The sequence below is a fragment of the Astatotilapia calliptera genome, chromosome 6 (genome assembly GCF_964374335.1).
Source record: "Astatotilapia calliptera chromosome 6, fAstCal68.1, whole genome shotgun sequence".
In the NCBI taxonomy this organism is placed as follows: domain Eukaryota; kingdom Metazoa; phylum Chordata; class Actinopteri; order Cichliformes; family Cichlidae; genus Astatotilapia; species Astatotilapia calliptera.
This window is the reverse complement of record NC_137427.1, coordinates 4,426,754-4,450,545: the sequence shown is the minus strand read 5'-3', so window position 1 is coordinate 4,450,545 and position 23,792 is coordinate 4,426,754. Positions and strand designations below refer to the sequence as shown.

General features: G+C 43.4%; 1 protein-coding gene across 4 annotated transcripts in view; it reads left to right on the top strand.

Annotated features, from left to right (window-relative positions):
- rptor (regulatory associated protein of MTOR, complex 1) overlaps positions 1-23,792 on the top strand; it is a 198,478-nt gene that overhangs the window by 173,244 nt on the left and 1,442 nt on the right. For 2 of the 4 annotated variants that reach the window (XM_026169798.2, XM_026169801.2), the window contains exons 27-34: positions 3,664-3,769; positions 7,667-7,781; positions 7,854-7,978; positions 8,889-9,014; positions 11,969-12,016; positions 21,131-21,237; positions 22,277-22,404; positions 23,626-23,712. In XM_026169798.2, the coding sequence (XP_026025583.1) occupies positions 3,664-3,769; positions 7,667-7,781; positions 7,854-7,978; positions 8,889-9,014; positions 11,969-12,016; positions 21,131-21,237; positions 22,277-22,404; positions 23,626-23,712 (842 nt within the window). The remainder of the gene's footprint in view (positions 1-3,663; positions 3,770-7,666; positions 7,782-7,853; positions 7,979-8,888; positions 9,015-11,968; positions 12,017-21,130; positions 21,238-22,276; positions 22,405-23,625; positions 23,713-23,792) is intronic. The other 2 variants (XM_026169799.2, XM_026169800.2) reach the window with 2 other exon arrangements.

Genomic DNA, 23,792 nt, shown 5'->3' with positions numbered 1-23,792 from the left:
TGAAAATGTCAGGACTGAACACCATATTTATACCAAGTGTTGCCTTCTATCTGTAACCAGCTTTGAGCCTCAGTAGCAAAATTTGTAAAGGCAAAAGTGCCCCACTTTAATCTCTGCCATAGAGAAACTGCAGCATTGGTAACGTGGCTGCTTCATTTGTTTTCTGATCATTTGCTGAATTTTGAGAAATCTTTCAAGGGCCATGTCACCACGTTCTCCAGGCGGCCAAAACTAGCTGCACCATATGAAAGTTTGCCTGATTAGTAGACATTAGGACAGCGTTCCTGAAATATGTCTGTCCATCTTGGATTGAAAGATTTTCATACCATCCAGCTTTGAACCGCTGAGAGAAATAGGACCATCATTTTGCAGACACAGCCAACAATGTCACCACAATTTGTTCACGCTGGTCATCTTTCATCTGGCATAGCCCAAAACATTTCAGATGTACAGATTTGAAGTTTAGAAAGTAGTGTTCATCGCATCCCACAGCCCAACACTCCCAAGATGCAATGCTAAATGTCAATGAGAAGTAAATGTGTGAAACCTCAAGGGCTGAAAAAAGAGGCTAAGGTGATAGTGCCGAAAACTACAGTACCTGTAACTGTCCTCTGAAGCTGGCTCCAAAAGTGAGCCAGTCACCATAAAACTTAAACCGTTAAAATGTCCACCGTTTGTAGCCAAAAGCAAAGTTTGGGTTTTTAATTGAGAGGGGCTGTTTCTGCCAGGCTTCAGCTCTACAGGCCTCCTCTGCCATGTTTGTGCTGTTGGTGCCCTTTGGAGCAGTTTAATGGAAACCTCTGACAAATAATCTGGTTTACTGTTTGGACCATCTGAGAGGTTTGTGATTTAATTTTGGTTGAGGTCAATTCTAGTAATTTGTTACCTGCAAAGTAATGGATGCAGTTTGGTAACCAAGCGCCATCCTTTCATCTCAATATGGTCACTATTAGACCAAAACACTAACGTGGACGTGGCCAAAATGCAGGTGACCTCACAGCGGTTGCATCCATCTTTTTTGTACAGTTTACGGGTCTGAAATCACAGGTTAGCTGCTGACTGTTGACAGCCTGTTTGGCTGTCCACATACTTTGGCCTTACTCTACACTACACACTATCGATTTTACTGTATATGCACAGCGTGCAGAGCTGTGTGGAGATTGTGTGAGAGACTCTCACACACATTTTTACTCCTCAGGGTCTCATTATACGTTACATTAGCAGCTGACACGCTGCAGCATACCAACCCTTGCAACGACAGCATCAGCCAGCGATTTCCACACAGGTCGACATCAGACTTCTAAATCTGCCTCCTCTGAGAAACCATAAAACCCCAGAGACCCTGTATATGAATGATTTGACTGAACACACGCTACATACATCTTTCTCACAGACACAAATCTGTTTATTCGCTGTGAGGTGTTACAGTATGTGTGTTTTATTTCTCCAAAAGCCAACACACGCCAGGCGAGGACATTGCAGGAACAGTGGCAACATGGTACTATAACTTTGTGGGTGGGTGGGGTAGGGACTGTTTAGCATTCATGTGGCGTGGGAGGCCTTGCTGTAGAAATGTGCTTCATAAGCACACGCTGGCACCCGACATTTAAAACCACACACATACATTTACAGTTTTCCTCTGTTGTTTATTCACAGCCGCGCAGTTAACGTTTAATTTATGACTTTAATTCATGGCGCTGAAGAATGACACAGACTTGCTTTATATTAAACTCTGCATATTTAATGTCCAGTTTTAAAAAAAAAAAAAAAAATTGATTCTGTTCCCTTAAAATAAAGTGGGCGCAAAGTCTGTGGGGCCCATTTTGTTACGTAAGACTTAATAAAGTTAATACTTTTAATATTGTCCCACTGCTCAATAGATGTGATGAGATGTGATTACATAAAGTGAACTTGATACCTGGACTCATTATCTTGGTAATCGCATGAGCGTCCCTTAACATTGCACCGAGGCGATTCAGGCTTTCCTGTGAAGTTGAAAAACTTTATGGGAATGAGCACAGATTCTGAAAGGAAAGTCTTAACATTTAAGAAACTACGAATCAATCAAAAGGTTTATAATAATCTTGTCCATGTTTTAGTGGCCTCACTGGAACATGTGTATCTCTAAAGCTCGCTATACTGACAGGGCACTGAGTCCTGCCAGCACAAGGAGGAAATACATACTGTGTAAATAAATGATGGATGGGGGTAGCCACTGTGACATAACCTACTGGTTTCTGCAGCGTGCTGAAACCAGTAGGTTATGTACGTCTTTTATCCTATCTTCGTTCTCTCACCCCAACCGGTCGCAGCAGATGGCCCCGCCCCTCCCTGAGCCTGGTTCTGCTGGAGGTTTCTTCCTGTTAAAATTGAGTTTTTCCTTCCCACTGTCACCAAAGTGCTTGCTCATAGGGGTCATATGATTGTTGGGTTTTTCTCTGTATGTATTATTATAGGGTCTATTGTTGTGATTTGACGCTGTACAAATAAAACTGTATTGAACTGAACCGTCAATATTAGCATGTTTTTAATAGTCTGCAGAGACCATATTTGAACGAGAGGTTGAGTGCTAAACTAGCAGCTAATGCAAACTTAGTTAGCAAGCTACTGCATCCATGTATTAAATGATTTCATCTCAGAAACAAATCTGAGAAGTAGTAACCATAAGGGTAACATAAACATTTACAATGTGTGTCACTTTATTAGGTACACAGCAAGCTATTTACCTCCTACTTTTTATTGACACCAACAACCAGCCACAGGACAAATCCACCAGTATCAACAATCCAACTGCAATTTCTCCATGAGCTGCAAATTCTAGTTAAGATTAAATTTATTACTATAAGATTATCTTTATAAGAGCATAGACATGAGGACTAAATCATCTTTGGATACACTAAAATGTAGTATTTTGACCCTTGGCTAAATAGCTGTGCTAATATTAGATTTTTATTAGATAATTTGGCTGCTAAAATAATTAACTTTGTGAACTCCTGTGGCTTTTTGTGTGTCTCAGGTAACTACAGAAGCTTGCTGACATAGAGATAGCACCAGCATTGAGCTACATTAATCATCTGGCACACAGAAACCTAAAATGTTGAGCCTTTGCTAACTACAGAAGCTGTTAAGAGAACAAATCTAACTGAAAACAGGGTTGATATTAATATTTCAAGTGACGATATTGCTTCTGCAAACTCTATCTTGTAATTTTCATTAATTCGACTTGAGGGAAGTAAAAACGTCAGGTGTGGAAAATATACAAAATTGTTCTTTTTCTTTAAATTTTACTCAGAATAGAAACTAGAAGGTTTTTTTCCTTTCATTGATAGTAACCATTATCCAGAGAAGAGTCCAGGCTGTATCAGCGAAGGAGGGATTATAATGGTTTCATCTGTTATTTGGTGCAGTGGTCTCTGAATGTGGGGGAGAGCACAACAGGATTTAATTAAGTTTTCAACTTTGAAATTTTAAATGTACACTCAGCAAAAGTGTCAATGTTCAAGGCTCAATAAAAATGGATTTATTGCGGCAGTAATTCGATATTGTCCCTCTGAATTTTTTATTCGTTTGTTTGCTTATCGTTGTAGAAATGTTCCAGATGGGGAGAGCAGTTGTAAATCTCTTTTTCTCTCTCTTTGTCTTTTCTTTCATGCAATCTCGCAGATCCCCGAGGAGCACGACCTGGAGAGTCAAGTGAGGTTGGAGCGTCAGTGGAGGTTTCTGAGAAATGCTCGCGTAAGAAGGCAGAGTCGAAGCATCATACAAAGAGGTCAGTAATGCGCACAAAAGACCTTCTTCTTCTTCTAACTTGTTCTAAACACATTTATATTTCACGTCGCTGCCTGGAAGAAAGAATCGTCTTAATGTCCTGAGGAGGATTTTCATAGGGGAGATGTTCAAATGAAATGAACAGATATTACTGGAAATTAAATTAATTATTAAAATCTCTTCCCTGGTTTTCATCCTATTCAGTATTGCATTAAATGATTCCTCTTTTGAAAGGTAGAGTGACTTTGGTTAGGGAGCATACGACATACACAAGCTCTGCGGTCACTTCACTCGAGCACTTAGCTTCTAACAGAGCCATGTGTAATTGAATGTTTACGGAGCCTTAATGAGAGCAGGATCTGGGTGAAATCCAGACTGTCCAGACAGAGCCTCCAACGGCACTTTTCCTTGTCGGCTGCTCTTTGTTTCATCCGTTTCTCTGCCAGGAGGTGATTATTATTCTGCCATTCTCACCAGATTCATGTTCTGTGTTTTTCACACACATTACTGATTGTTGGGAAGCTTGATTTTTAACGGTATTGTAATGAGAGGACTTCACAAATTATGTAGGGATGGGCTCAGGTGCATATGATGAAAGAGCAGAGGAGAGAAAAGTGACTGCACCTTGACTGAGTAAATCATCAGTCAGAAGGTTGGCCTGTGCTCAAGTATATCCTGCTTTATCATCTGTTTCACCGTAAATAGGGTCAGAATTTGCTAAAATCAACTAGCAGCCGAGGTCGTAATCTCACAAAGGAACACGGCTTCGTTTTCACCTCCTCCTTGCTTGTAGAAACACTGCAGACGTTTAAAAAAAGAAAAAAAAAAAAAAAAGGTGTTTCACTTCATTTAGTGAAGGATTACTTGATACTTTCTTAACTTGGCACCAACTTCTTTTATCTGCTGTGTTTTAGCATCAGGTCATTGCTGCACAGCTGTTTGATGCAGTTTCTTTCACTTTCTATCACATCTGCATAAAGCGGCTGTTTATGGAAGTTATTTTTGTTTGTTTGTTTTTCTAACAAAGGTTCATTGGTAATATAATACCCAAGCACAAAATAGTCCCTATGTTAGTTGATTAAACTGTTACTAGTGACTGACAGTCGTGTCTAATTGACTATTTCCGGAGCCCTAATGAGGCTAACTTGGGTGAAATCCAGACTGTCCCCGAAAAACATCAAGATGCATCAAAAATTTTAGGTGAGCAAGTTTGCAAATGATTCGCAGGGATGGAAGGATTGATTGAAATCAGTTCAGAGCAGGAGACGTCCTCTTTGTGAGTCACAGGTCTCCCCTCACATGCACTCGCACATTAAAGAGGCTCCAGTGCCAGCATACACACACACTCCCCGGGTGAAGTTTGAGCAGCTCTCAAACAGAATAACTAACACCCCCGACGTCACCGGCAGCCCCCTCCACACATGCACACACAAACACACACACACAGTCACGAGGCGATTGGCGTCAGAGCTGAGGCTTGCTCACGCACACGTCTATCCCGCTCTCGTTAAATCATTGAATTCCCCTCGCAGTTTTCTGAAAGAGAGAAGTAGTAGGGTTGCCCTCATTCAGTCGAATCCCTCCAGAGAGAGAACCAAGGCGAGAGGAAGGAGGGAGGAGGAGGGGGGAGGGTACGATGGAGGAAGATGGAGGAGTTGAGAACGAGGCAGCAAAGCTAGCAAAGAGAGAAGAGAACAAACGATGTTCTGTAGCCTGTGAACCTGATCTGACTTGTACTGTTGTTTTTGTTGGCGGTGCAAAGTCTGCCCACTTCACTGTGCACTTCTGAGGTGTACTCTGTTTTTACAGTCGCTCTGTATCTACTGTGATGTCACACTTCGTGCACATAAAGCGAGTCGTGATGATGATCTCGGCCGGCTTTTAACCGCAGGCCTCCGCAGCTTCTCCCTCCAACTACATTTTCCTCCGTCACAGCTGCATCCATCCCCCTTCATTGTTCTTCATCTCGTTACGGCGGTCTCGGGAGTGAGTTCATGTAGCCAAGGACGGGGTCGGCAGCCGGCATGTGTTGTTGCCATGACAACATATAGTGAGGCAGTCAAGTCATCAGATTTATCAACGTGTTTTTACTCGCAGCGAAACCTGCCAGTGGGGTACACAACTCCACTGTTTTCTTTGCCTCGGCTCTTCCACCGCAGACCGTTCCATGTTTTGCTCTGTTCTCCTTCTTTGCCTCGAGTCTTCCTGTCGATGGCCAGGCTGTGCTTTGTCCTTTTTTTCCTTTATTCCACGTTCTACTTCTGAAAATGTCTTCCAGGAAACTTTATTTGCTTTTTGTTTTAACTTATACAAATACTTTAAAAACCAAATACTTGTCTTTAATTTTTTTTTCTCAGTACTACTGTTAAAAGTATAAAGTTCAGATCATACTTGACCTTTGTGTTGTGTTGGGAATCTCGGCCCCGATTCCGTATTTAATTTATGTTCACCAAGCAATACTACAGCCCAGTATTTAATGTGTGCACCCAAAGCATAGATGTATGTTTTTAAAATAAATAAAGTCAAATAAATAGAGTTAAGTGCATAAAACATGCAGTCTTTCCAGTGGCCAGCAGCTGGCGACTCGTCTGGTTGCTAAAAGAAGTCTGATTGTATAAAAGTCTGTGAGAAAATGGCCCTACTTCTCACTTGAGTTGATTTTATGATCTGTGCCTTTATTTTCATGTCACATACAGTATCATGGTGATTTGGTAAATGACGGAGCCATTCAGGGTAAAAAAGGTGATAAAGCAGGGTGTGCTGCCAGACTAACCTCTCACTTGTTGTTCACACTTTCAAAACTCAACTTGTACAAAGTGCTTTGGGTACTCAGGTAGAGTCTATGAGAGCCAGGCCATTTATACAGCCTATGATGCAAAACCTCATGAAGAATAAATTTCTCTTTTTCCAAAAGCTATTAGAAATGTGTCAGTGAGCCACATTATTGCGCTGAGTGTACCTTTTATTATCCTTTATTATCCTATACAATTAAAAACTAGTAATTAAACTGTATTCTTTGAACATTTCTTTTTAATCTGCTGACAGAGCATGGAAATATGAACTGCATTAGTGTGTTTAAGAAACTTAGAGGACAAAAGAATAATTTTCACGAACACAAAACTCAATAATGTACCACTGAGAGAGTCCTGAGGCCCTCAGCTGGTGTCTTTGGTATTCTTGGACATGACAAAACCTGTCAGTCAGTTTAAGAAAGTGTGCACTGCTAATGGACTTTTAAATAAACCTTTTTGTTGTAGCTCTTATGTTATTTTGTTCCTCTGTTTTGTACTAAAATGCTTTTGATTTTGATCAGAGGCAGAATTTGAAAAATCTGCAAGAGAAATCTTTTAAGTTTATTTGTTAAAAACCACACGCTGATCTCTGGGATACAAAAACTGGAAAAAAGATGGAAGGAATCGAGCTGTTAACAGTTTTGCCATTTTAAAAGTTTAAAAGAAAGCTTCATGGAGAGCCAAGGCCAAAAAAGATGAGTCGCTACGTAGAAGTAAAAGCACTGTGAAAATTTAACACCTCAATAGGTACAAAAATTACTACCTAAAGCCCAACTCATAAACTCTCCTAAATGCTTCTCGGGTGGCAGGAAAGTTACCTGAGTATCGAGCAGTAGTAGGTACTGACCCCAGACCAACAGTGAACAGCTGTAGGCTCCCTGATTCAGCCAAAAGCAAGAGGAAGGCGGGACAGACTACATTTTATTTGTTCATTAAGTTACTCCCTGTAAGGTTGCAGCTGCAGGCGTGGGTTAGGTGTGCCAGCAGACAGGTTGTTCCCCCATTTGCGTGCCACTTACTTTAACCTGCATCGGGAAACAAACCTCCGGTTTGGATGAATCCATCATCCTTTCATACCAACTTTTGGATTTTCTCCTCTGTTTCAGGTATTTCTCGCTTGGATGATCAAATATTCATCAACCGCAACCCCGGAGTGCCATCAGTGGTCAAGTTCCACCCCTTCAACACCTGCATCGCTGTGGCTGACAAGGACAGCATCTGGTCAGAGACTACCACATTCAGTTAAAATGTTAAACAGATCATATTGTCGTCTAATGAGTGTGTTTGTTTTAGCTTTTGGGACTGGGAGAAGGGCGAGAGACTGGACTACTTCTACAACGGAAACCCTCGTTATACTCGCATCACATCCATGGAGTACCTGAACGGACACGACTGCTCACTGCTGCTCACCGCAACAGGTTTCTAACACACACACACGCACAAAAGTGTGAGTTCAGATGCACAAGTGCATCCAAGTTATCAGCGCAAATGTCCACGCCCACTGGCAACAGCAGAAATCGCAGAGAGGCTCATTTGTAGCAGCAACAAGCCTTAAACACTTGGCTGTTACACACAGAGCACTCATGTGTAGTCATCATCATTCATCAAAAGAAGAAAGCAATTACCCTCCATGGCTTTATCTTCATCACCCACAGGAACCGGAGAAAACAACTCGACATTAAAATACAAACACATTTATTTTGTTTGGTCTTCCTTCTGTTAAATTAAGCTAAGAAGCTTTGATAAAAGGCTTCAGTATTGATAAATCTAAATTCCATCTCATCAAAAAGTAATGTTCACTTATTCAGCTTTTCCCCATCACTCATGCTCTGAAGGATAGCAGGGCAGGACATTAGTTATAAAAAAGAATCAGCATTAAAAGAAGTAAAACGCAGGCTGTAAATCAAGTGGAGACTTTTATGGCCTGTAATAGCTTCCTCATAAGAGTGCACGGACGTGTTTTATCTTGGTGTCTTTGCCGTGTTTCAGCCGCAGAGGTTTTGGAGGTTAGATTCCTGCCTCGTTGTTTCTTTCTGGCGAGATGCTCACAGGCACAGAGCCTTTTAAGATGCCGCTCGGCGTTACACACTCTCCGTCTTCTTTTGAGGAGTGTGTGTTGACAGTCAAGACACAGTGTGTGTGTGAAAGAGTCTTGGTTCAGGGTTTTCATCAACGCAGTTCAACACTTTAAAGTGCATAAAGATTACAAACAGGATGCTGGTGTCTGTGCAGCTGCGTCCAGCCTCAGCGTTTACACCACGCTGCATTTTTTTTCCTGCCTCTCTCTCTCTTACTCTGTATCTTTCCCTCTCTCTCTCGTCTCTCCAGATGATGGAGCGCTACGGATCTGGAAGAACTTTGCTGACCAGAAGAATCCGGAGATGGTGACGGCGTGGCAGGGTCTCTCCGATATGCTGCCCACTACCCGAGGTCAGCCCTCCATCAGCACGCACAGTAAAGACCAACGCTCTTTATTACTGTGTCACCAACCCATCCGCAGTCCCACCCATACCCCAAAACCACAAACTGTCCCAAAGCATCCCAGTCATACGTCCTCATTGCTCCGCCTACAGAGAAGGTCTGAGAGGAGGGTTTTTTTCTCCTTAAACTAAGTAATGAAAAAAACTAAAAGAAAAAATTCAATTTTGCTGAAACGATACAGCCACAGCTGACAATTACAGTAAAGTACATCTAATAAAGTAGGTTAAGGTTACGTTCAAACTTATATCTTTTTAAATTAAACACAGCTCAGGTTTTAGATGAATAAAAGAAAAAGTCCAACACATAACTGGACTAAAATCACACAGCACTCAGCCTGAAGGTAGTTTTTCTTGTTTTTTTTACAGTGTGTTTGGTGTTTTAAACCTCAGAAATTCATCTCTGAATAAAAGGTGGCACCGATGAGAGCATTTCAGTCGCACAGTGACCCAGACCCCATCAAACCCAGCAGCAAACACTCACTCGCACAGCTTCGGTTTTAATTACCGCACGTGTGCTCATCCCACAGAGCTGTTCAAATCACTAAAAATGTCAGATTTGAGGGGCAGCAGCCAGGGCAGACCACTCCACCGTCACTGGAAGTCCGGGAGAGTTTGTCACAAGCTGCTTTAAAAATAACCAATTTCACACAAATGAAAAATGACGCAGCCGAAACTTTATTTCCATACTTTTGCATTCGGGTTGTTTCTGCTGCCGGTGGCGGCCGGTTTAAGTCCACGAATGTAGGTCTAATTTAAAATCCGCTGTCAGCTTCACCTCCCTCACCTTCTCACACGTTCAACATCTGTCATATATACCTGTCACACCTGAAACAGCGGGGGCTGTTTAACCTACTGCGGGCCCTACATTCCAAGTCTGCACGTAATCAATCACGAAATGCAGAAGGTAGGTATTTCTCATTCTTCCCCTGTGAGACTGTTCACATTGCTTTAGTGATCGTTATAAAACTGGGACTGTGGACGTTGGTGGATCCGCTGCCATGTTTACCTTCGTGTTGACACACTTACACACAACTCCCGAGGCGGAGATATTCACAAATGCGATGCAGGCACCCACTGTACACACCTGTCAGACACTTCCACCCACCGGTGTGTTGTGTCAGGTTGCGCACGCTCTCCTTAACTCTCTCCCCTGCTTTAAATTTCTGCCTCGAGCGTTTCTCAGCCGATACTACTGGGATGTTTTTGGGAGCAACTGTGACAGCTGTAAGAATGACTGTTTCTGAGCATAACCTGTGTGATAAACGCAGCGATTACCTACGTAGCGCTCATCCATCCGTATGAAAATGGTGCACTTTAGCACGAGCGCAGAAGTTTTTTTTTTTTTTTTTTAATAACTGCGTGTCCCATATGAGATGCGTGTTTGGCTAATTGGCAGCAGCCAGAGCAGAGCTGTCAGATTGAGTGACTGGCTGATTCAGTGCCTGACTGCATATCTGTGCAGAGGTGTGGACCTCATGCCGTGTGCACATACGTGTTTCCGTCATTACCGAGTCACCAGATCTCTGCGGGCCCCTGCAGGGAGGAGACACACTTAACTAACAGCGGTCTCTGCCTGACTCTCACGACACAAACCGCCCTGAGAAGCTCTCCCTCCGCGGAGGACTGTCCGACAGCGAGCCACAGCCATGTTTTCTCTGAAACTTTAACATTTAATGGTGTGCTTGTTATCCTGGATGTGTCGTCGGTGACAGTCCACTGTTTTGCAGTCTGTATGCAGAACCTAGTGAAGGCATCAGTTTTAATATAAGCAGCCACTCAGATGAGACCTCGCTTGAAAAAGTTTTACTGAAGAATCCAGCTTTGGCTTGTTGTGCTCCAAAATGTAAAAAAATAAAAATGAACTTGGCAGTAGATCTCAGAAACCTCGGCAATCTCACGCAGACTCTGCTTTCCCTGGTGCATTCACACCCACCACCTCCTGGCCCAGTATTCAGTTCTGAGTTATTACCATTGCTTGGAACGTCTTTCAGATTGAGTACAATAACGCTGTGTTTAGAATTTTTAAGATTTTTAGCGTTGCCTCAGCTGCATTAATAATGTAAAACCCAATGAAATATTACACAAGTCTGTCTTCTCGCTGCCAAAATCCTGCTCTACCTCTGTAGGCAGTTGCAACAAGACTGAGCATTTCTCAAGGAGATGCTGCCAGACAAACACACTCACACAAGAGTACCAGCAGGACCTGTCCTCACTCAACCCGCCCCCCCTCCCATCGTCCAATAACACGCTCCTGTGCTGTTTTTCATCAATGATCCATCTCTGTGGACTGTCTGGCTTTTTGTTATTTTGCTGGGTCTTTGATATTGTTTTGTGGTCCCCCCCCCCCCCCCCCCCCCCCCGAGAGAGAGAGGCTGAACAAGGCAGCAAGACCGAAGCAACAAGTCTCCATAAGAATCCATACATATTTGTGCACCTTGATTATTTCCAGGTGTTGTTTTTGTTATTGACCAGCCACAAACTGATGCACACTCAGCTCCACCCTGCCTGCTTTTTAACGCTGTGGGTGAAGGGATCTTAGATTCTGCGTCCTGCAGGTTCGGATGCTGGGGACGCAGTTTGTAATGCAGAGGTGGCAGCTCGGCTCAAATCTCCTTCCGCTCTTTGGTGTTGACGTGCCGCTGTTTGTCATTTGGGAGTTACCACGCTGGGAAGCAGCAGCCTTGTTCATCCCTCTGCTCTTCAAGTGCATGTAGAGTAATACCCATGAAGTGGCGAGGAGTACCCACCGTCACTTCATGGGTATTACAGCTCTGTTAGGTGTGTGTGGATGTTTGGGTTAGCATGCACAGGGGTTCTTGCTAATTTGTCGCTTGCTTTGTTACGTTCCTGCTCTCCTCCCCCCCCCCCCCCCCCCCTTCTCCATCTTCCCTTCCTTCCTCCATACGCTCCTCTTCCCCCTGCTCGCAGGTCTGGCCAGAAGGGTCTCCATCTATCTTGACAGGAGTAAGCAAGGAGGTGAGTGTTGCATTTCCCTTCTATTCTCCCTCACTACTAAAGCACGTGCTGCACTAAACAGCCAAGGGTGTGTCTTTCATTTAGAAATTTCCTTTATTCCCCTGACCACTACCAGCACGCTTCATTCATTCACCTGTCTGGTGATGTTTCATTACTCCATCCCTGACAGTCAACCCAAGTTCAGAGCACGCTCCATGAAGAAAAAACTTCCACTAGCACAGACATGTCCTCTTCAGAAGGCCAGCACAAACTTTTTAAAGTTGATATCAAAAGCTCTTAATTCCTACCTCCTTTAACCTTTAACTCTAATCAGGTTGTTATTTACAAACTTAGTTTTCCTTAATTTCAGACAAAAGTGAGAAAGCAGATTTCTGTTCCTCTAGCCAGCGACAGTTTAATGAATGTCAGATTGTAGCAGCTGTCTGCACTTGAGTCTTTTGCAATAAAAGATTCTGGTTTTCAGAGGCAGTGCATGTCAAGCAATATCAGTGTAAATAAGCCAGTGTTACCTAAACAGATAATTATGCAGATGTTAAATGAGCAGTTAAAAATCAGCCACTGCTTAAACAATCACAACCCACTTTGTAAGTAAACACTGGGAGATTCTTGCAGCTATATTTAGCTGGCTAACTAACCGCCCTAATCTTTAAAACTAACCAGTCATGAAAGTTTAAAAAGCTGCAGGACATGTAAATGGCGTGTGACCATATGAACTTCATGTCTAAATGGTATTATGCTAAATTGAACTAAATCTCCATGACCAAGGCAAAAATCAGTGAAAAATGGCTGATTAGCTTTAGACATGTTGGTTCTTTGTTAGCAGTAAGCTTCATTTTTAGTAACATAACTCTCTAAATACACTGGAATGGTTTGCTGGGATATATGCAAACATCCTCAAAGTGTATACACACTGCAGGAGACACATTAGCTGTGATCTGATTATATTGAAACTGTAACCCCAAAAAGTAATCTCTGTGGAAATATTGTTTGGCTTCTTTAGATTGTGAGGAACTGCAAAAAAGATCATCCTTAAACCCATGCATCATAACTTCAGCCACACGCACACCGCTTTGACTTGGCTAGTTATTCAGCTTTTAAATTATGGGATCCTTGTACCGAACACTCAGTTGCAGGCACATTTGCAAATGGGTATTTGATTAACTCGGCATGTAAAATAATACTTTCACATAGCTGCATAGTCTCCAGTCACTCTTCATCGTCACCTCAAACAGCTTCTTTCATTTATTTAAAAAAAACGTGCACACACACAAATTGAATCTGGTCCCATGGGTGTCGGTGTTTAATTGGGACTATGTCTGTCTCACTGGAGGGTTCAGCCTGTTAAACTTCAGAGGAAACAGTGGAATTACAGGACTGCGGCTGGCAACTGGCTCTGAGAAGTTATTCCTGCAGCTGCTGCAGCTGCATTAGTATGCAGAGGCTGTCGCTGGAGGTAGAGCTTTGTGCAGAAAACAAGAGGGATAAGGTTTCTAGGTAAAAATGGGAGAATTCTTAAGAGGGAAGGTCAGACAGGGGTTAAAAGGGGTGGATAATTAGGCGGATGGCAGAGGAGAAGATTGGAAGACAGGATAGATGGAGAGAAAATAAGGAAAGAAAAGTTGGAGATGACTTGAAAATAAGGTCATGCTCGTGTTTATTTAAGGCTGAAAGGAAGCACACAGAGAGCAAACCAGAAATTTCTAATCAGTGTTTGTTCTGGGGTTAGATGGACTGAAGCGAACAAACGTCACAGCTCTGCAGATTAGACTAAGAGCCGATCTAATCAAGTTCTGATACATATAATTGCAATATGTTACAACACAGCTTTGTCCTTTGTTTTATTTTTATTCCTTTTAATGCCATTAGGTTTGTTTCTTTTTTTCTCCTCTTTAATCATCTTTCTCTTTGTCCCTTTTCTTGTGCATGAGCAGAAGTAGGGCTGACTTCGCTTCTTTGGTTAAATGGAGACACGCTTTGTGTCCTGCTTTACATTCAGCCTTGCTGCCTGGGACCTTGTTAACATCAGGCCTCCAGAACCTTGTGTGAAGTTGCAGTGATACAAAAGGCTGCAGGGTTTTTGTCTGCAGCTTTTACATAAACGCACATCACAGATTTTCACTGTTTTGTAGGTGAACACATTTTTAAAAACTACATAATAAAAAGCTAAAGAGATTATTGTCACTACAGGATTCTAAAAATGTATAACGTTTGATATAAAATTCCTAAAATATATAAATTATTATTTTTTAGATGTAAAGCCAGTGTTTATATTCAGGATCTGACGCCTCGATCATCTTCTACAGCTGATTGGGTGCCGGAGTTTAGAAAAGCAGCCACTGGGAGGTGAATCAGGAAGATATTCCTGCCTGTGAGACCTCCAGCAGCAATCCTGGATCAGAACCCATTTCCTTAAGTTATTTAAAATGGCGTGAGAACTTTGTGCTAGTCTCCTCTCCCCAATAATCAGATCAACAGGTGATAATGTCGGCCGCTTAGAGCTCATTTCAGGAGGTCTGTGTCAGCCAAGCAGGTCCGAGCTCTTTCAAAGGTTAACCAAATGCCAAAGTGGGGAAGTCTCCCTGCCCGTCAGAACGCTCCCGTATCGTGACATCATTGTCTATCAGAGGCACGCGCGTGCTGGGTAAGTTCCCAGTAATCTTGGAGGTTTATTACCAGAATCCTGGAAGACCTTTTCAAAGCAAACAGGATAAAGTGAGGAGATTGAAAAACGCTGAGGGAGAGAAGAAGCAGGAAGGCCTCAGCGCCAGTTTTAATAAGCTGCAGTGTGTGGGATAGTTAGGCCGTCACTCGAGATAATGGTGCAGAATAAGAAGTCAGAGGAAGGCGTCTTCTCCGGAGAGGAAAGATGGGAGTGAATCAAAGATATTTATGCAAAGGAATAGATAAATATCACAAATTGGGGATTTTCTTGGCAAACTGGTGCCGGAGCAGTGATGATCCACCACAAGCCTGCTGGCTGTTACTGGTGTTAAACTAGCTTTTTTTGCCCAGTTAATGATTCAGCAAGGGGAAGGCCATCTGCTAACAATATCAGTGCCGTTTTTGACTGGGGAGGACTCAAGCAGAGAGGGCGAAATACCAGATTTAAAGAGAGATTGTACCTGGAAGCTATCTATGCCTCCACCTCTGTAACGTGGTCAGATTTCCAGCTGAGGAAACATTGCCCACACTCCTTTTGCCAGCTCCTTCCTTCTCACAACTCAATTCTGCATGTCCACATTGATTTCTGTGTGGGTAACTAAGACCCGCTCAGGCCCACAAAGGTTCCCTCTAAGGCAGGATGATATCCCGTTTTGAGCAGCTGAGTGTTGTCTGCAAGAGACAGAACTGAAAGGTTTGGTTTAAGGTTTCAGATCTGTGACCCTCTGAACTCAAAGTGAAGTTTTTTGACAGCTGTCAGGGAGAATTTAGCCGCTTGAAGTGGGACAGAAGGGAAGAGCTAACGCGGGAAAGATAGTGGAAGCGAGAAGTTAGCGAGAGGAGCACCTGGATAGAGAGGCAGAGAGATGGAGAGACAAACGAGACTGCAAGCCGGCGTACAGCTAAATGTTCTTCGAGCGTCTCAAGCTTAATATATCTTAATTAGGACTGAAGCATCAGCTCCAGCAGGGGTGAATGGGGGCTGCACACTGCTTCACTGCTATTTTGGGCATTGATTTTAATTCAAAAAGTGTTCCTTTATCTCTTCTGATCCTCTTTCTTTTCTAGAATATTTTCTAGAATGTAACAGAAGCAACAAGTCAGCCATATTTCTTTTAATCGGCTTCTTTTAGTCATCAAGTCAGTGGAACATCTGGGAAGTTTGCGCTTTGTCACTTTGCCCAGGAAGTTAACTAAAAAGAGTTAAGTCATTAGCGCATGATGCATAGAAATTGTGACTTTTGTTTCACATAGAAAGAGTTAAGAAAGGAAATCTTCAGAAGAAAGTCACAAAGGCTGTGTTCAAGGAGCATCGTGTTTCAAATCCCTGAGACAAGAAATACAATTTCAAACTCAGCCGTATTATCAGACTTCAGTCAGCATCTGTATGGAATATTTCTGATTTGGGGCTGTGACTCTGGTCAGGGACTCTGCCTTCCACGTGAATGCACCTAAAAGCGTAAAGCAGGGAGAGCAGGAGCAAGACCTTTGTACAAAACAGAACAGGCTTCGGTGCCAACAGGTAGGACACTGATCAAGTTAGACGCAGTGTAAAAAGGTGGCACTGGGGTGGAGGTGTGCTGTGACACAGCTGGCAGATTCACAGCAGCTATAGGCAGGCTGAAGGAAGTCGAATAGCTTATTCCCTGTGAGCAGTACCAGAGGTAATGTGGTAAACACTGCAATCAGCTGACTTGCCAGGAGTGCAGCCTGAGTTTGACATTCCCAAAAGCAACGTTTGCCAAACATTACCAACTTCATTTTGTGTCATTACCGAAACAAATGATGAAACTAATAAAGGGTGAAAGCAGCTAATATTTTGCTCGTCATCTGTTTAATTTGTAATGACGTTTGTTTTCGAATCACTATATGCTTTAGTTCTGCCCGGCAGTCCTTTAATGCTTTGCAGGAAAAGCAGGTCTGTGCATCATTTTATTTGACTCCAGTTTTCCCCTGACTTTGAGAACCACTGGCCCAAAGAATTTCTTATTGTGAGAGCACACAGAGAAAGGCGTTGATGAGCTGTATGTAAATCTTTGGGAAAGTTTGCTGATGTGCGTTTCCTCCTGCACACACTTCAGTGCACTGGGGAATCTTCCCTTCTCCCCTCCACTCATTGTAACCCAGATTTCCTCATTACCAGTCTGTCAGCCTCAAAGGGAATGCCGCCTCCTCCTTTTCACAGCGTGAGAAGCCCGCACAGTCTTGTGAAGCGGTTTCCCCTGCATGCTATTCCCCAACATGTGCCAAGGCACACCGGCGGCGTGACGTCACGCTTTGATTTGAAGCCGCCGCACGGGGCTTGGGTTTTCCTGACAGTGTAAGAGAAGCCGAGCGGTATTGTGACACAGCAGCGGAAGCTCAGTCACGACTGATAAATGAGACGCGTGAATGATTCGAGATCAGCCGGGGGAGATGTCTAATAATTAACGTGTTCGCTCTTCAACAAGGTTTAGGAAGAGCAAAGAAAATAGCTTCTTCTCTTTTCATCTACACTTCGTTTTGCAAAGGAAGCAAATGAGAATAAAAATAAGCAGTGTTAAAAAAAATTAGATGAATGTATGAAGCAAGGTGCTGACACAGGTGGGTGAGCTGGAGATGGCTATTGATTGTGTAAAAACAGGAGGAGGAAGTGACTCAGAGAGAAAGGAGGAGGAACAGGAGGAAATGAAGCTTGGCGTGATGAGTTTCAAGAGGATAGAAAAGGAGGCTGTTTCTGTAACGTCTGTGGTGAAAGCACTCCTGCAAGAAAGGGGGCGAGATGGAGTGTGTTTTTAATGTGTGTTTTGCTACCTGCCCCATTATTTCTTCTCCTCCACCATTCGACCCTCCATTAGAGCGTCTGCACTCTGGCTTGTTGGAAATGCATTTCTCCATCTGCGCCAAGGTTATCAAAGTGAGCTAAGAGGATTTATTCTGTTTACTAAAATGAAAAAAAGATGCATTATGTACTTTGAAAATTACGTCAATTAAAATGGAAAACACACAGGCTTTAGCTTTTAACACAACACAGACAAGGTGCAGTGACACGTACTGTATATGTACAGAGAATCAAGTAGTTTGTGTGCACCCTCATTGTGGTTTAATAGAATAACCTTCCTTGCTTTAATTTGCCCCGTGACCTTTGTAACCCCTCATTTCCGGTCTGTCTCGCCCATCATTTCCTGTCATTTTGGCTTTCACTGAAGGCAGAAAAGCCTCCGAAAAATGCAGACGAGCAACACGTATGGTTAAAGCTCCATTAAAATGCTGGTCACTGCAGGTTAGCTGACCAGACATAAATTTAGTAGTTTGCACAGAGTTTGAAGGTCTTGCACATGTAATATGCATAAAACCTGTTACGTGTGTTAATCCTGAGCCGCTTGATAGAAAAGATTTGCTTCCAGTCTGTCGTCCAGACGATTGATGTCAGAGGTCTGTTCAGGTTAATGCTCTCAGAATCATGTGACTTTCATCTGTCTACCATTTGCTATTAAAGCATGCCGCTAGCTTTGCCCTTTAAAACTGTGCCGCCACTATCAAGCATGTTAACTCATAGTTTAAAGCCAGAAGCTGCAACTTCTCTGTTTTCACTGTACGGTCAGCCGATCGAGCTCCTGCTCATTTTCTCCAACACAAAAAAAAAAGGTTATTACTGGTCCGAGTTTCCTGCGACAGAAAGAGAGAGAGGCAGAATTACTGTGTGCAGCGATAAAGCTGAAATTACACTCCTGCCTTCAGTGGATCATTTCAGTAAATTATGAATATTCTGCACTTGTCTCAGTAGGCATTTGCTTAATTATTTATCTGTTTTATTCTTGACAGTAAACAGTTTGTAGCATTTAAGTGGCTTTGCTGTTACATTTGAATTATGGCTAAACGAGCACCTTTGAAAGTATTGGCTTTTGTTTGTTTGTTGTTTTATGAACGCAGATATTTTAGTGGTTGTTCTGGATTCATTTTGCTTGCCAGCGGCAAATATTAGTGTTGCTGCTTTACTCAAAGGCAGGCCAGACTGCAGTGTGAAGAGCAGCGAATGGGAGCAGCCGAGGGATCGTTAGCCAAATAAAGATATCTGGTGCATAGGACCAGCAGGGGGTCAGCTTAGACCTGGAGGGGTGCTGAACCCTGACTATACACACAAAGTTGGCTTGTAACTACACTCATCAGCCACTTTATTAGGTATGTCTCACTCTACCACGTTGGACCCTCTTTTGCCTTTTCTTTAGAGACTTTGGCTCGTGTTAACACGACAGCATCATGCACTTGCTCCAGAGTCGTCAGCCGCACATCCTGCTCTCCTGTTACACCACATCATGAAGTTGCTCTATTGGTGACTCCATCCATCTGCCCGGTGGTGCCAGTGTCCGGCAGCCTCGCCTCTGTCAGTGCGCCCCAGGGTGGCTGTGGCTACAATGTAGCTTGCCATCACCAGTGTGTGAATGTGTGTGTGAATGGGTGGATGACTGGATATGTAAAGCGCTTTGGGGTCCTTAGGGACTAGTAAAGCGCTATATAAATACAGGCCATCCACTCTCTGCTGCTAATCCTTTCCAGGGTCGCGGGGGGGCTGGAGCCTATCCCAGCTGTCTTGGGGCGAGAGGCAGGGTCCACCCTGGACAGGTCGCCAGTCTGTCGCAGGGCTAACACATAGACGCAGACGACCATTTGCTCTCACATTCACACCTCTGGGCAATTTAGAGTTTCCAGTTAACCTATCCCCACTAACTGCATGTCTTTGGACTGTGGGAGGAAGCTTGAGTACCTGGAGAGAACCCACGCAAAGATGGGGAGAACATGCAAACTCCACACAGGAAGAACCCGCCCTGATGGTGGACCTTAATGCTGTGAGGCAACAGTGCTAACCACTGTGCCACCATGCTGCCTCTATTTGTGACTGTGGAAGCTATTAACAGTCATAAAGCGATGGACGTGGTCAGCACATGGTTACTGTAGACTTCCTGTCAGCTTCAAGCTGTCTGGAATCAACAAGGTATTTTCACCCAGAGAACGAGCACTCACTGGGTGTCTTCCCTCTTTCTGGCCATTCTGTGAACCCTGGAGATGGTTTTAATGGAAAATCCCAGCACATCAGCAGTTTCTGAAATACTCAGCCCAGCTGGCACCAGCAACCATTCAATGACATTCAAAATCATTTAAATCACCTTTCTTTTCCGCTCTAATGGTTCATTTGAATTTTAGTAGATAATCTTCACCATGCCTACGTGTCTAAGTGCGCTGAGCTGCTACCTTGTGATTGGCTGGTTAGAGATTTATGTTAATGAGCAGTTTAACTGGTGTAAAATGGCTGGTGAACGTATTTTATGGGGGTTCATATTTACTAAGCCTGCTGGAAAGTTTCAGAAAATCATTTTCCTCCATGAGAGCCCTCCTGTTTTTCCTAAAAACAATTTTAGAGTGTTAGCACAAATTCGCGTTATGTCCCGTACATCTGTTTTCTTAATCGCTGATTCAGTTCAGTCGCTGGAGCTTATCCCAGCTGTCATAGAGCAAAACAGTGGGTACACTCTGGTCATGTCACCAGTCCGTCGCCCCATTCATCCTCACACTCCCATTCAAACTTGGGTTAAAGGATTTAAACTGACTAACAGCAGTAAAGAAAAGGAGGAGGCATTTATTTGCTGTTCAGCTTGTTGAACTGTTCAAATTAATAGTGTCAAAACTAGAGACCATAATTGACCAGTTGACCAGTGAACAGTGCAGCACAGCTTGTGCTGCACTGTTCACTTGATTCCTGCTGTGACTGCCAGCACACGAAGAGTCCTGCTGTCTTCAGCTTCTTCCTTCCTCACTTTTTCGCTCGAGTGCCATTTGACTCATCAAAGCCAGAATCTGCTGACAGGCGCAGTTCCAGGGTCAGTGTTTGCATCTCCCAGTGGTCGTCCTGACAGGGAGGATGCAAAATGCTAAACAATGCTTCAGTCTGCATGAAGTGCGCCTTTGTACACTCGGGAATGACTTGGTTTTAATGGTCCGAGTTTTACTGCAAAAACATTTCTTCTGCACCTTTACACTCTGCAGACAGCAGGGTTTTTGCTCATTCTTTGATTGTTCCTTTCTGTTGTATTTATTAGTGACGCACTGGTGCAGGAGCCTGCCGCACTAATCTTTCATTTGACTTGGTACATGTGTCAGCGTGAGCCTCCTGAAACCTCCGACAGATTGCGTGGGCTGTGTATTACTGGGATCAGCACATGTTCTGTGTGTTTAGCAGCTGTGTTTATAGGTGTTTGTAAAGGTCCCTTTTTAAATGAAATTTTAAAAAAACATCAAATTCAAACTGCAGCTCGCAGATTGTGTGCAAATTATTCTTATGCTGTTCGTGTAATTGTGATTAAAAGCCACCTTCTGTTGTTTTGAAAACAATAAATAATCCTGGTGTGTGCTTCGTATCGAGCGCACAGTCCCATTTGTGCTTGTTGTAAGTGTCGCTGTGTCGTCCTGTGTTTGTAGGAGCAGGTATGGTCGTGGACTGGGAGCAGGAGACGGGGTTCCTCATGACGTCTGGAGACGTCCGAGTCGTCAGGATCTGGGACACTGACAGAGAAATGAAGGTCCAGGTACTCGGCACACCTCACTGCTTTGTGTTTCTCTTCATTAGTTTTATAAAATCGGGTAAAAGAGCTGAGGGCAAATGGAGCATCTGTTGGTCTGTGTCAGTCAAGTGTGACTCTCTGCCCTCCTTCTAGTTCCTAAATCATTGTCGTGACCTTCATCTGATTTAGTTTATTCCTTCATGTCTCTGGAAAGTAGTTTCAGAAAATATGAGACTTGCAGGTTTCATGTTTCTAAGTAGAATTTCAATCTTAACGAGACTTTTATTGCCATTTGTCATAAATCTAAACATCAAAGGAAAAGAGGGAGACAGCAGAGGAGGTTCAGGGATGTAGTGAAGGAGGACATGCAGAGGGACAGGGTGAGATGGAAGCAGATGATTCGCTGTGGCGACCTCTACAGAGCGCAGTTGTTGTGATCTAAACGTCAACACTTTACATCAGATCTTCTGTGTATCCAAAAATCACACTTTGGTCCTTTCACGATTCGTTGACAATACAAAATGATCCTTTAGCAGGATTTTGAGTCTAGCTTTCAACTTTTCCCAAACGAGGCCGCTGTGTGGAAGCATTTTGGTGGAATTTTAGATTTAAGCTGTAATATTCATCAGGAACAACTCGGATTACTTTCTTGGTGCTAAAACATGAAAACAACCCTGTTTTTGAGGCGTTTCACATTAAAACTTAATGTGTTCACGGAGCTCTCTGCTGCTGCTGCTGCTGCTGCTGTTTGTTTGGGCAAAGTAATGGAAGTGTGAGGCAGAGCCGGTACCATTAGTGTGGTTTCTTTCTTTTCTCCTTGTTTTTACACATCTAATGGACCTCGGTGTGCTAATCATTGTCATGATGGATGGACTTAATACAAGTACAAATGGCCCCAGTCTCGCCTATGGCTGCATATTGATGCTGCGCCCAGCTTCAAATGAGCCAACAGAGCACATGATTGATGATTTTAAAGGAGGTTTAATGTGAAATGAGCGTTACCTTTACAGACCTTAACAAGAGGAGATGTGTGTGTTCTTGTGTGCGTGTGTTTGTGCGCCAGGACATCCCAACAGGAGCGGACAGCTGTGTGACCAGCCTCTCCTGCGACTCCCAGCGTTCGCTGATCGTTGCCGGTCTGGGTGACGGGTCTGTGCGGGTCTTCGATCGGAGGATGGGCCCCAATGAATGGTAGCCTCCCATCATCACTTTCTAATCCCATTAAATCACTTTCAAATTTATGATTTCTCAGTACGGTTTTATTTTACTGTCTCAACGTTATTTAATTTCACTGAAGAACATACATGGCAATTTCTCCTACTCCAGACTCGTGCATTATTCACTTCTCTAATCTATATTTATTGTATGTAGTGTGCCATAAATCTCCCTTTTGGGTTGCCTCATCCTTTAATGGACCCCGTGCCCCCAGCTTGGTTAAACATTATTTTAATTTCAGCCCCTGAGGGGGAAAACAAGGCAGTTAAAACATGAAGTGGCCCATAAATCTTTAAATGAAGCTAATTTAATAGCTCCCCTTCAGGCTGGGAGTTACATCTTTCAGCAACTGTTGCCTCCCCATGTTGATCAGCCCAGAGCTGATGGTTGGACTCGGTCTTAGGAAAATTTTGTATAGAGAAGCTTCTTTTTTCAGTGCTTGGAGAAAAGAGTCCTTAAAATTCGGCCTTAGACAGATCAGGCGCTCGTTCTGGCACATCTGTGCTCCGACTGTAAAGTGTTTCTTTACTTATCCGGTAATTCGAGCGCCGCTCAGCCCCAAGAAGATGGTCATACAAAATAAAATCAGAAAGACTGTTTTTTCTCCCCACCTTGATGCCACTCTGCCACCCAGTGGTGTGTCATCCTCGTTACATGTAGAGCAGCAGGATTTATCTTCAGTTTTGTTTTTGTTTTTTTAATACCACACTGGTTACCCAAGAAGAAAGTCACCACCCAGTTAAATCAGCGGTCAGATCTGAGCCTTTCTACTGAATGTGCACCCAGCTTTACTGTACAGCCAGATCGTTTAGTCACATTACTTGATTTGCTTTTAATTAAGGAAAGAAAGAAATTTAACGACTGTAACGGCGTTTAAAGTGTTGCTGGATGAGGCTTCAAGAAAAGCTCCTTCGTGTGATAGACACGTGTTTTTATTCTCGCTTCTGCTGCAATCATTTAATTCTTCAGGGCTTTTTCACACCCAGTTAGCCCAAAGCAGTGAGTCAGTCAATCAAAACACAGTGAGTAGCAGATATTTTCGGCCTCACTGCACCCATGGATGATCAGACACTAGAGGCTCTCCTGTTGGTGGTGAAAATACCACTTAATGTACCAAAAGACATATTTTTTAAATGGTTTGTTTTGACTTGATGTCACTTGTAGCGTAGTTAACTGACGCTTGTTGTGTCTCCGCAGTCGTGTGATGACCTACAGGGAGCACGGAGCCTGGGTGGTAAAAGCTCATCTACAGAAGGAGACAGACGGGCACATCATCAGCGTCAGGTATCCTCTTTCACCTGCTCAGACTCACAGACACTAACTTGAATGTTTTCTTGCCTGTGCTGACTCTGGTTATCCCGTCA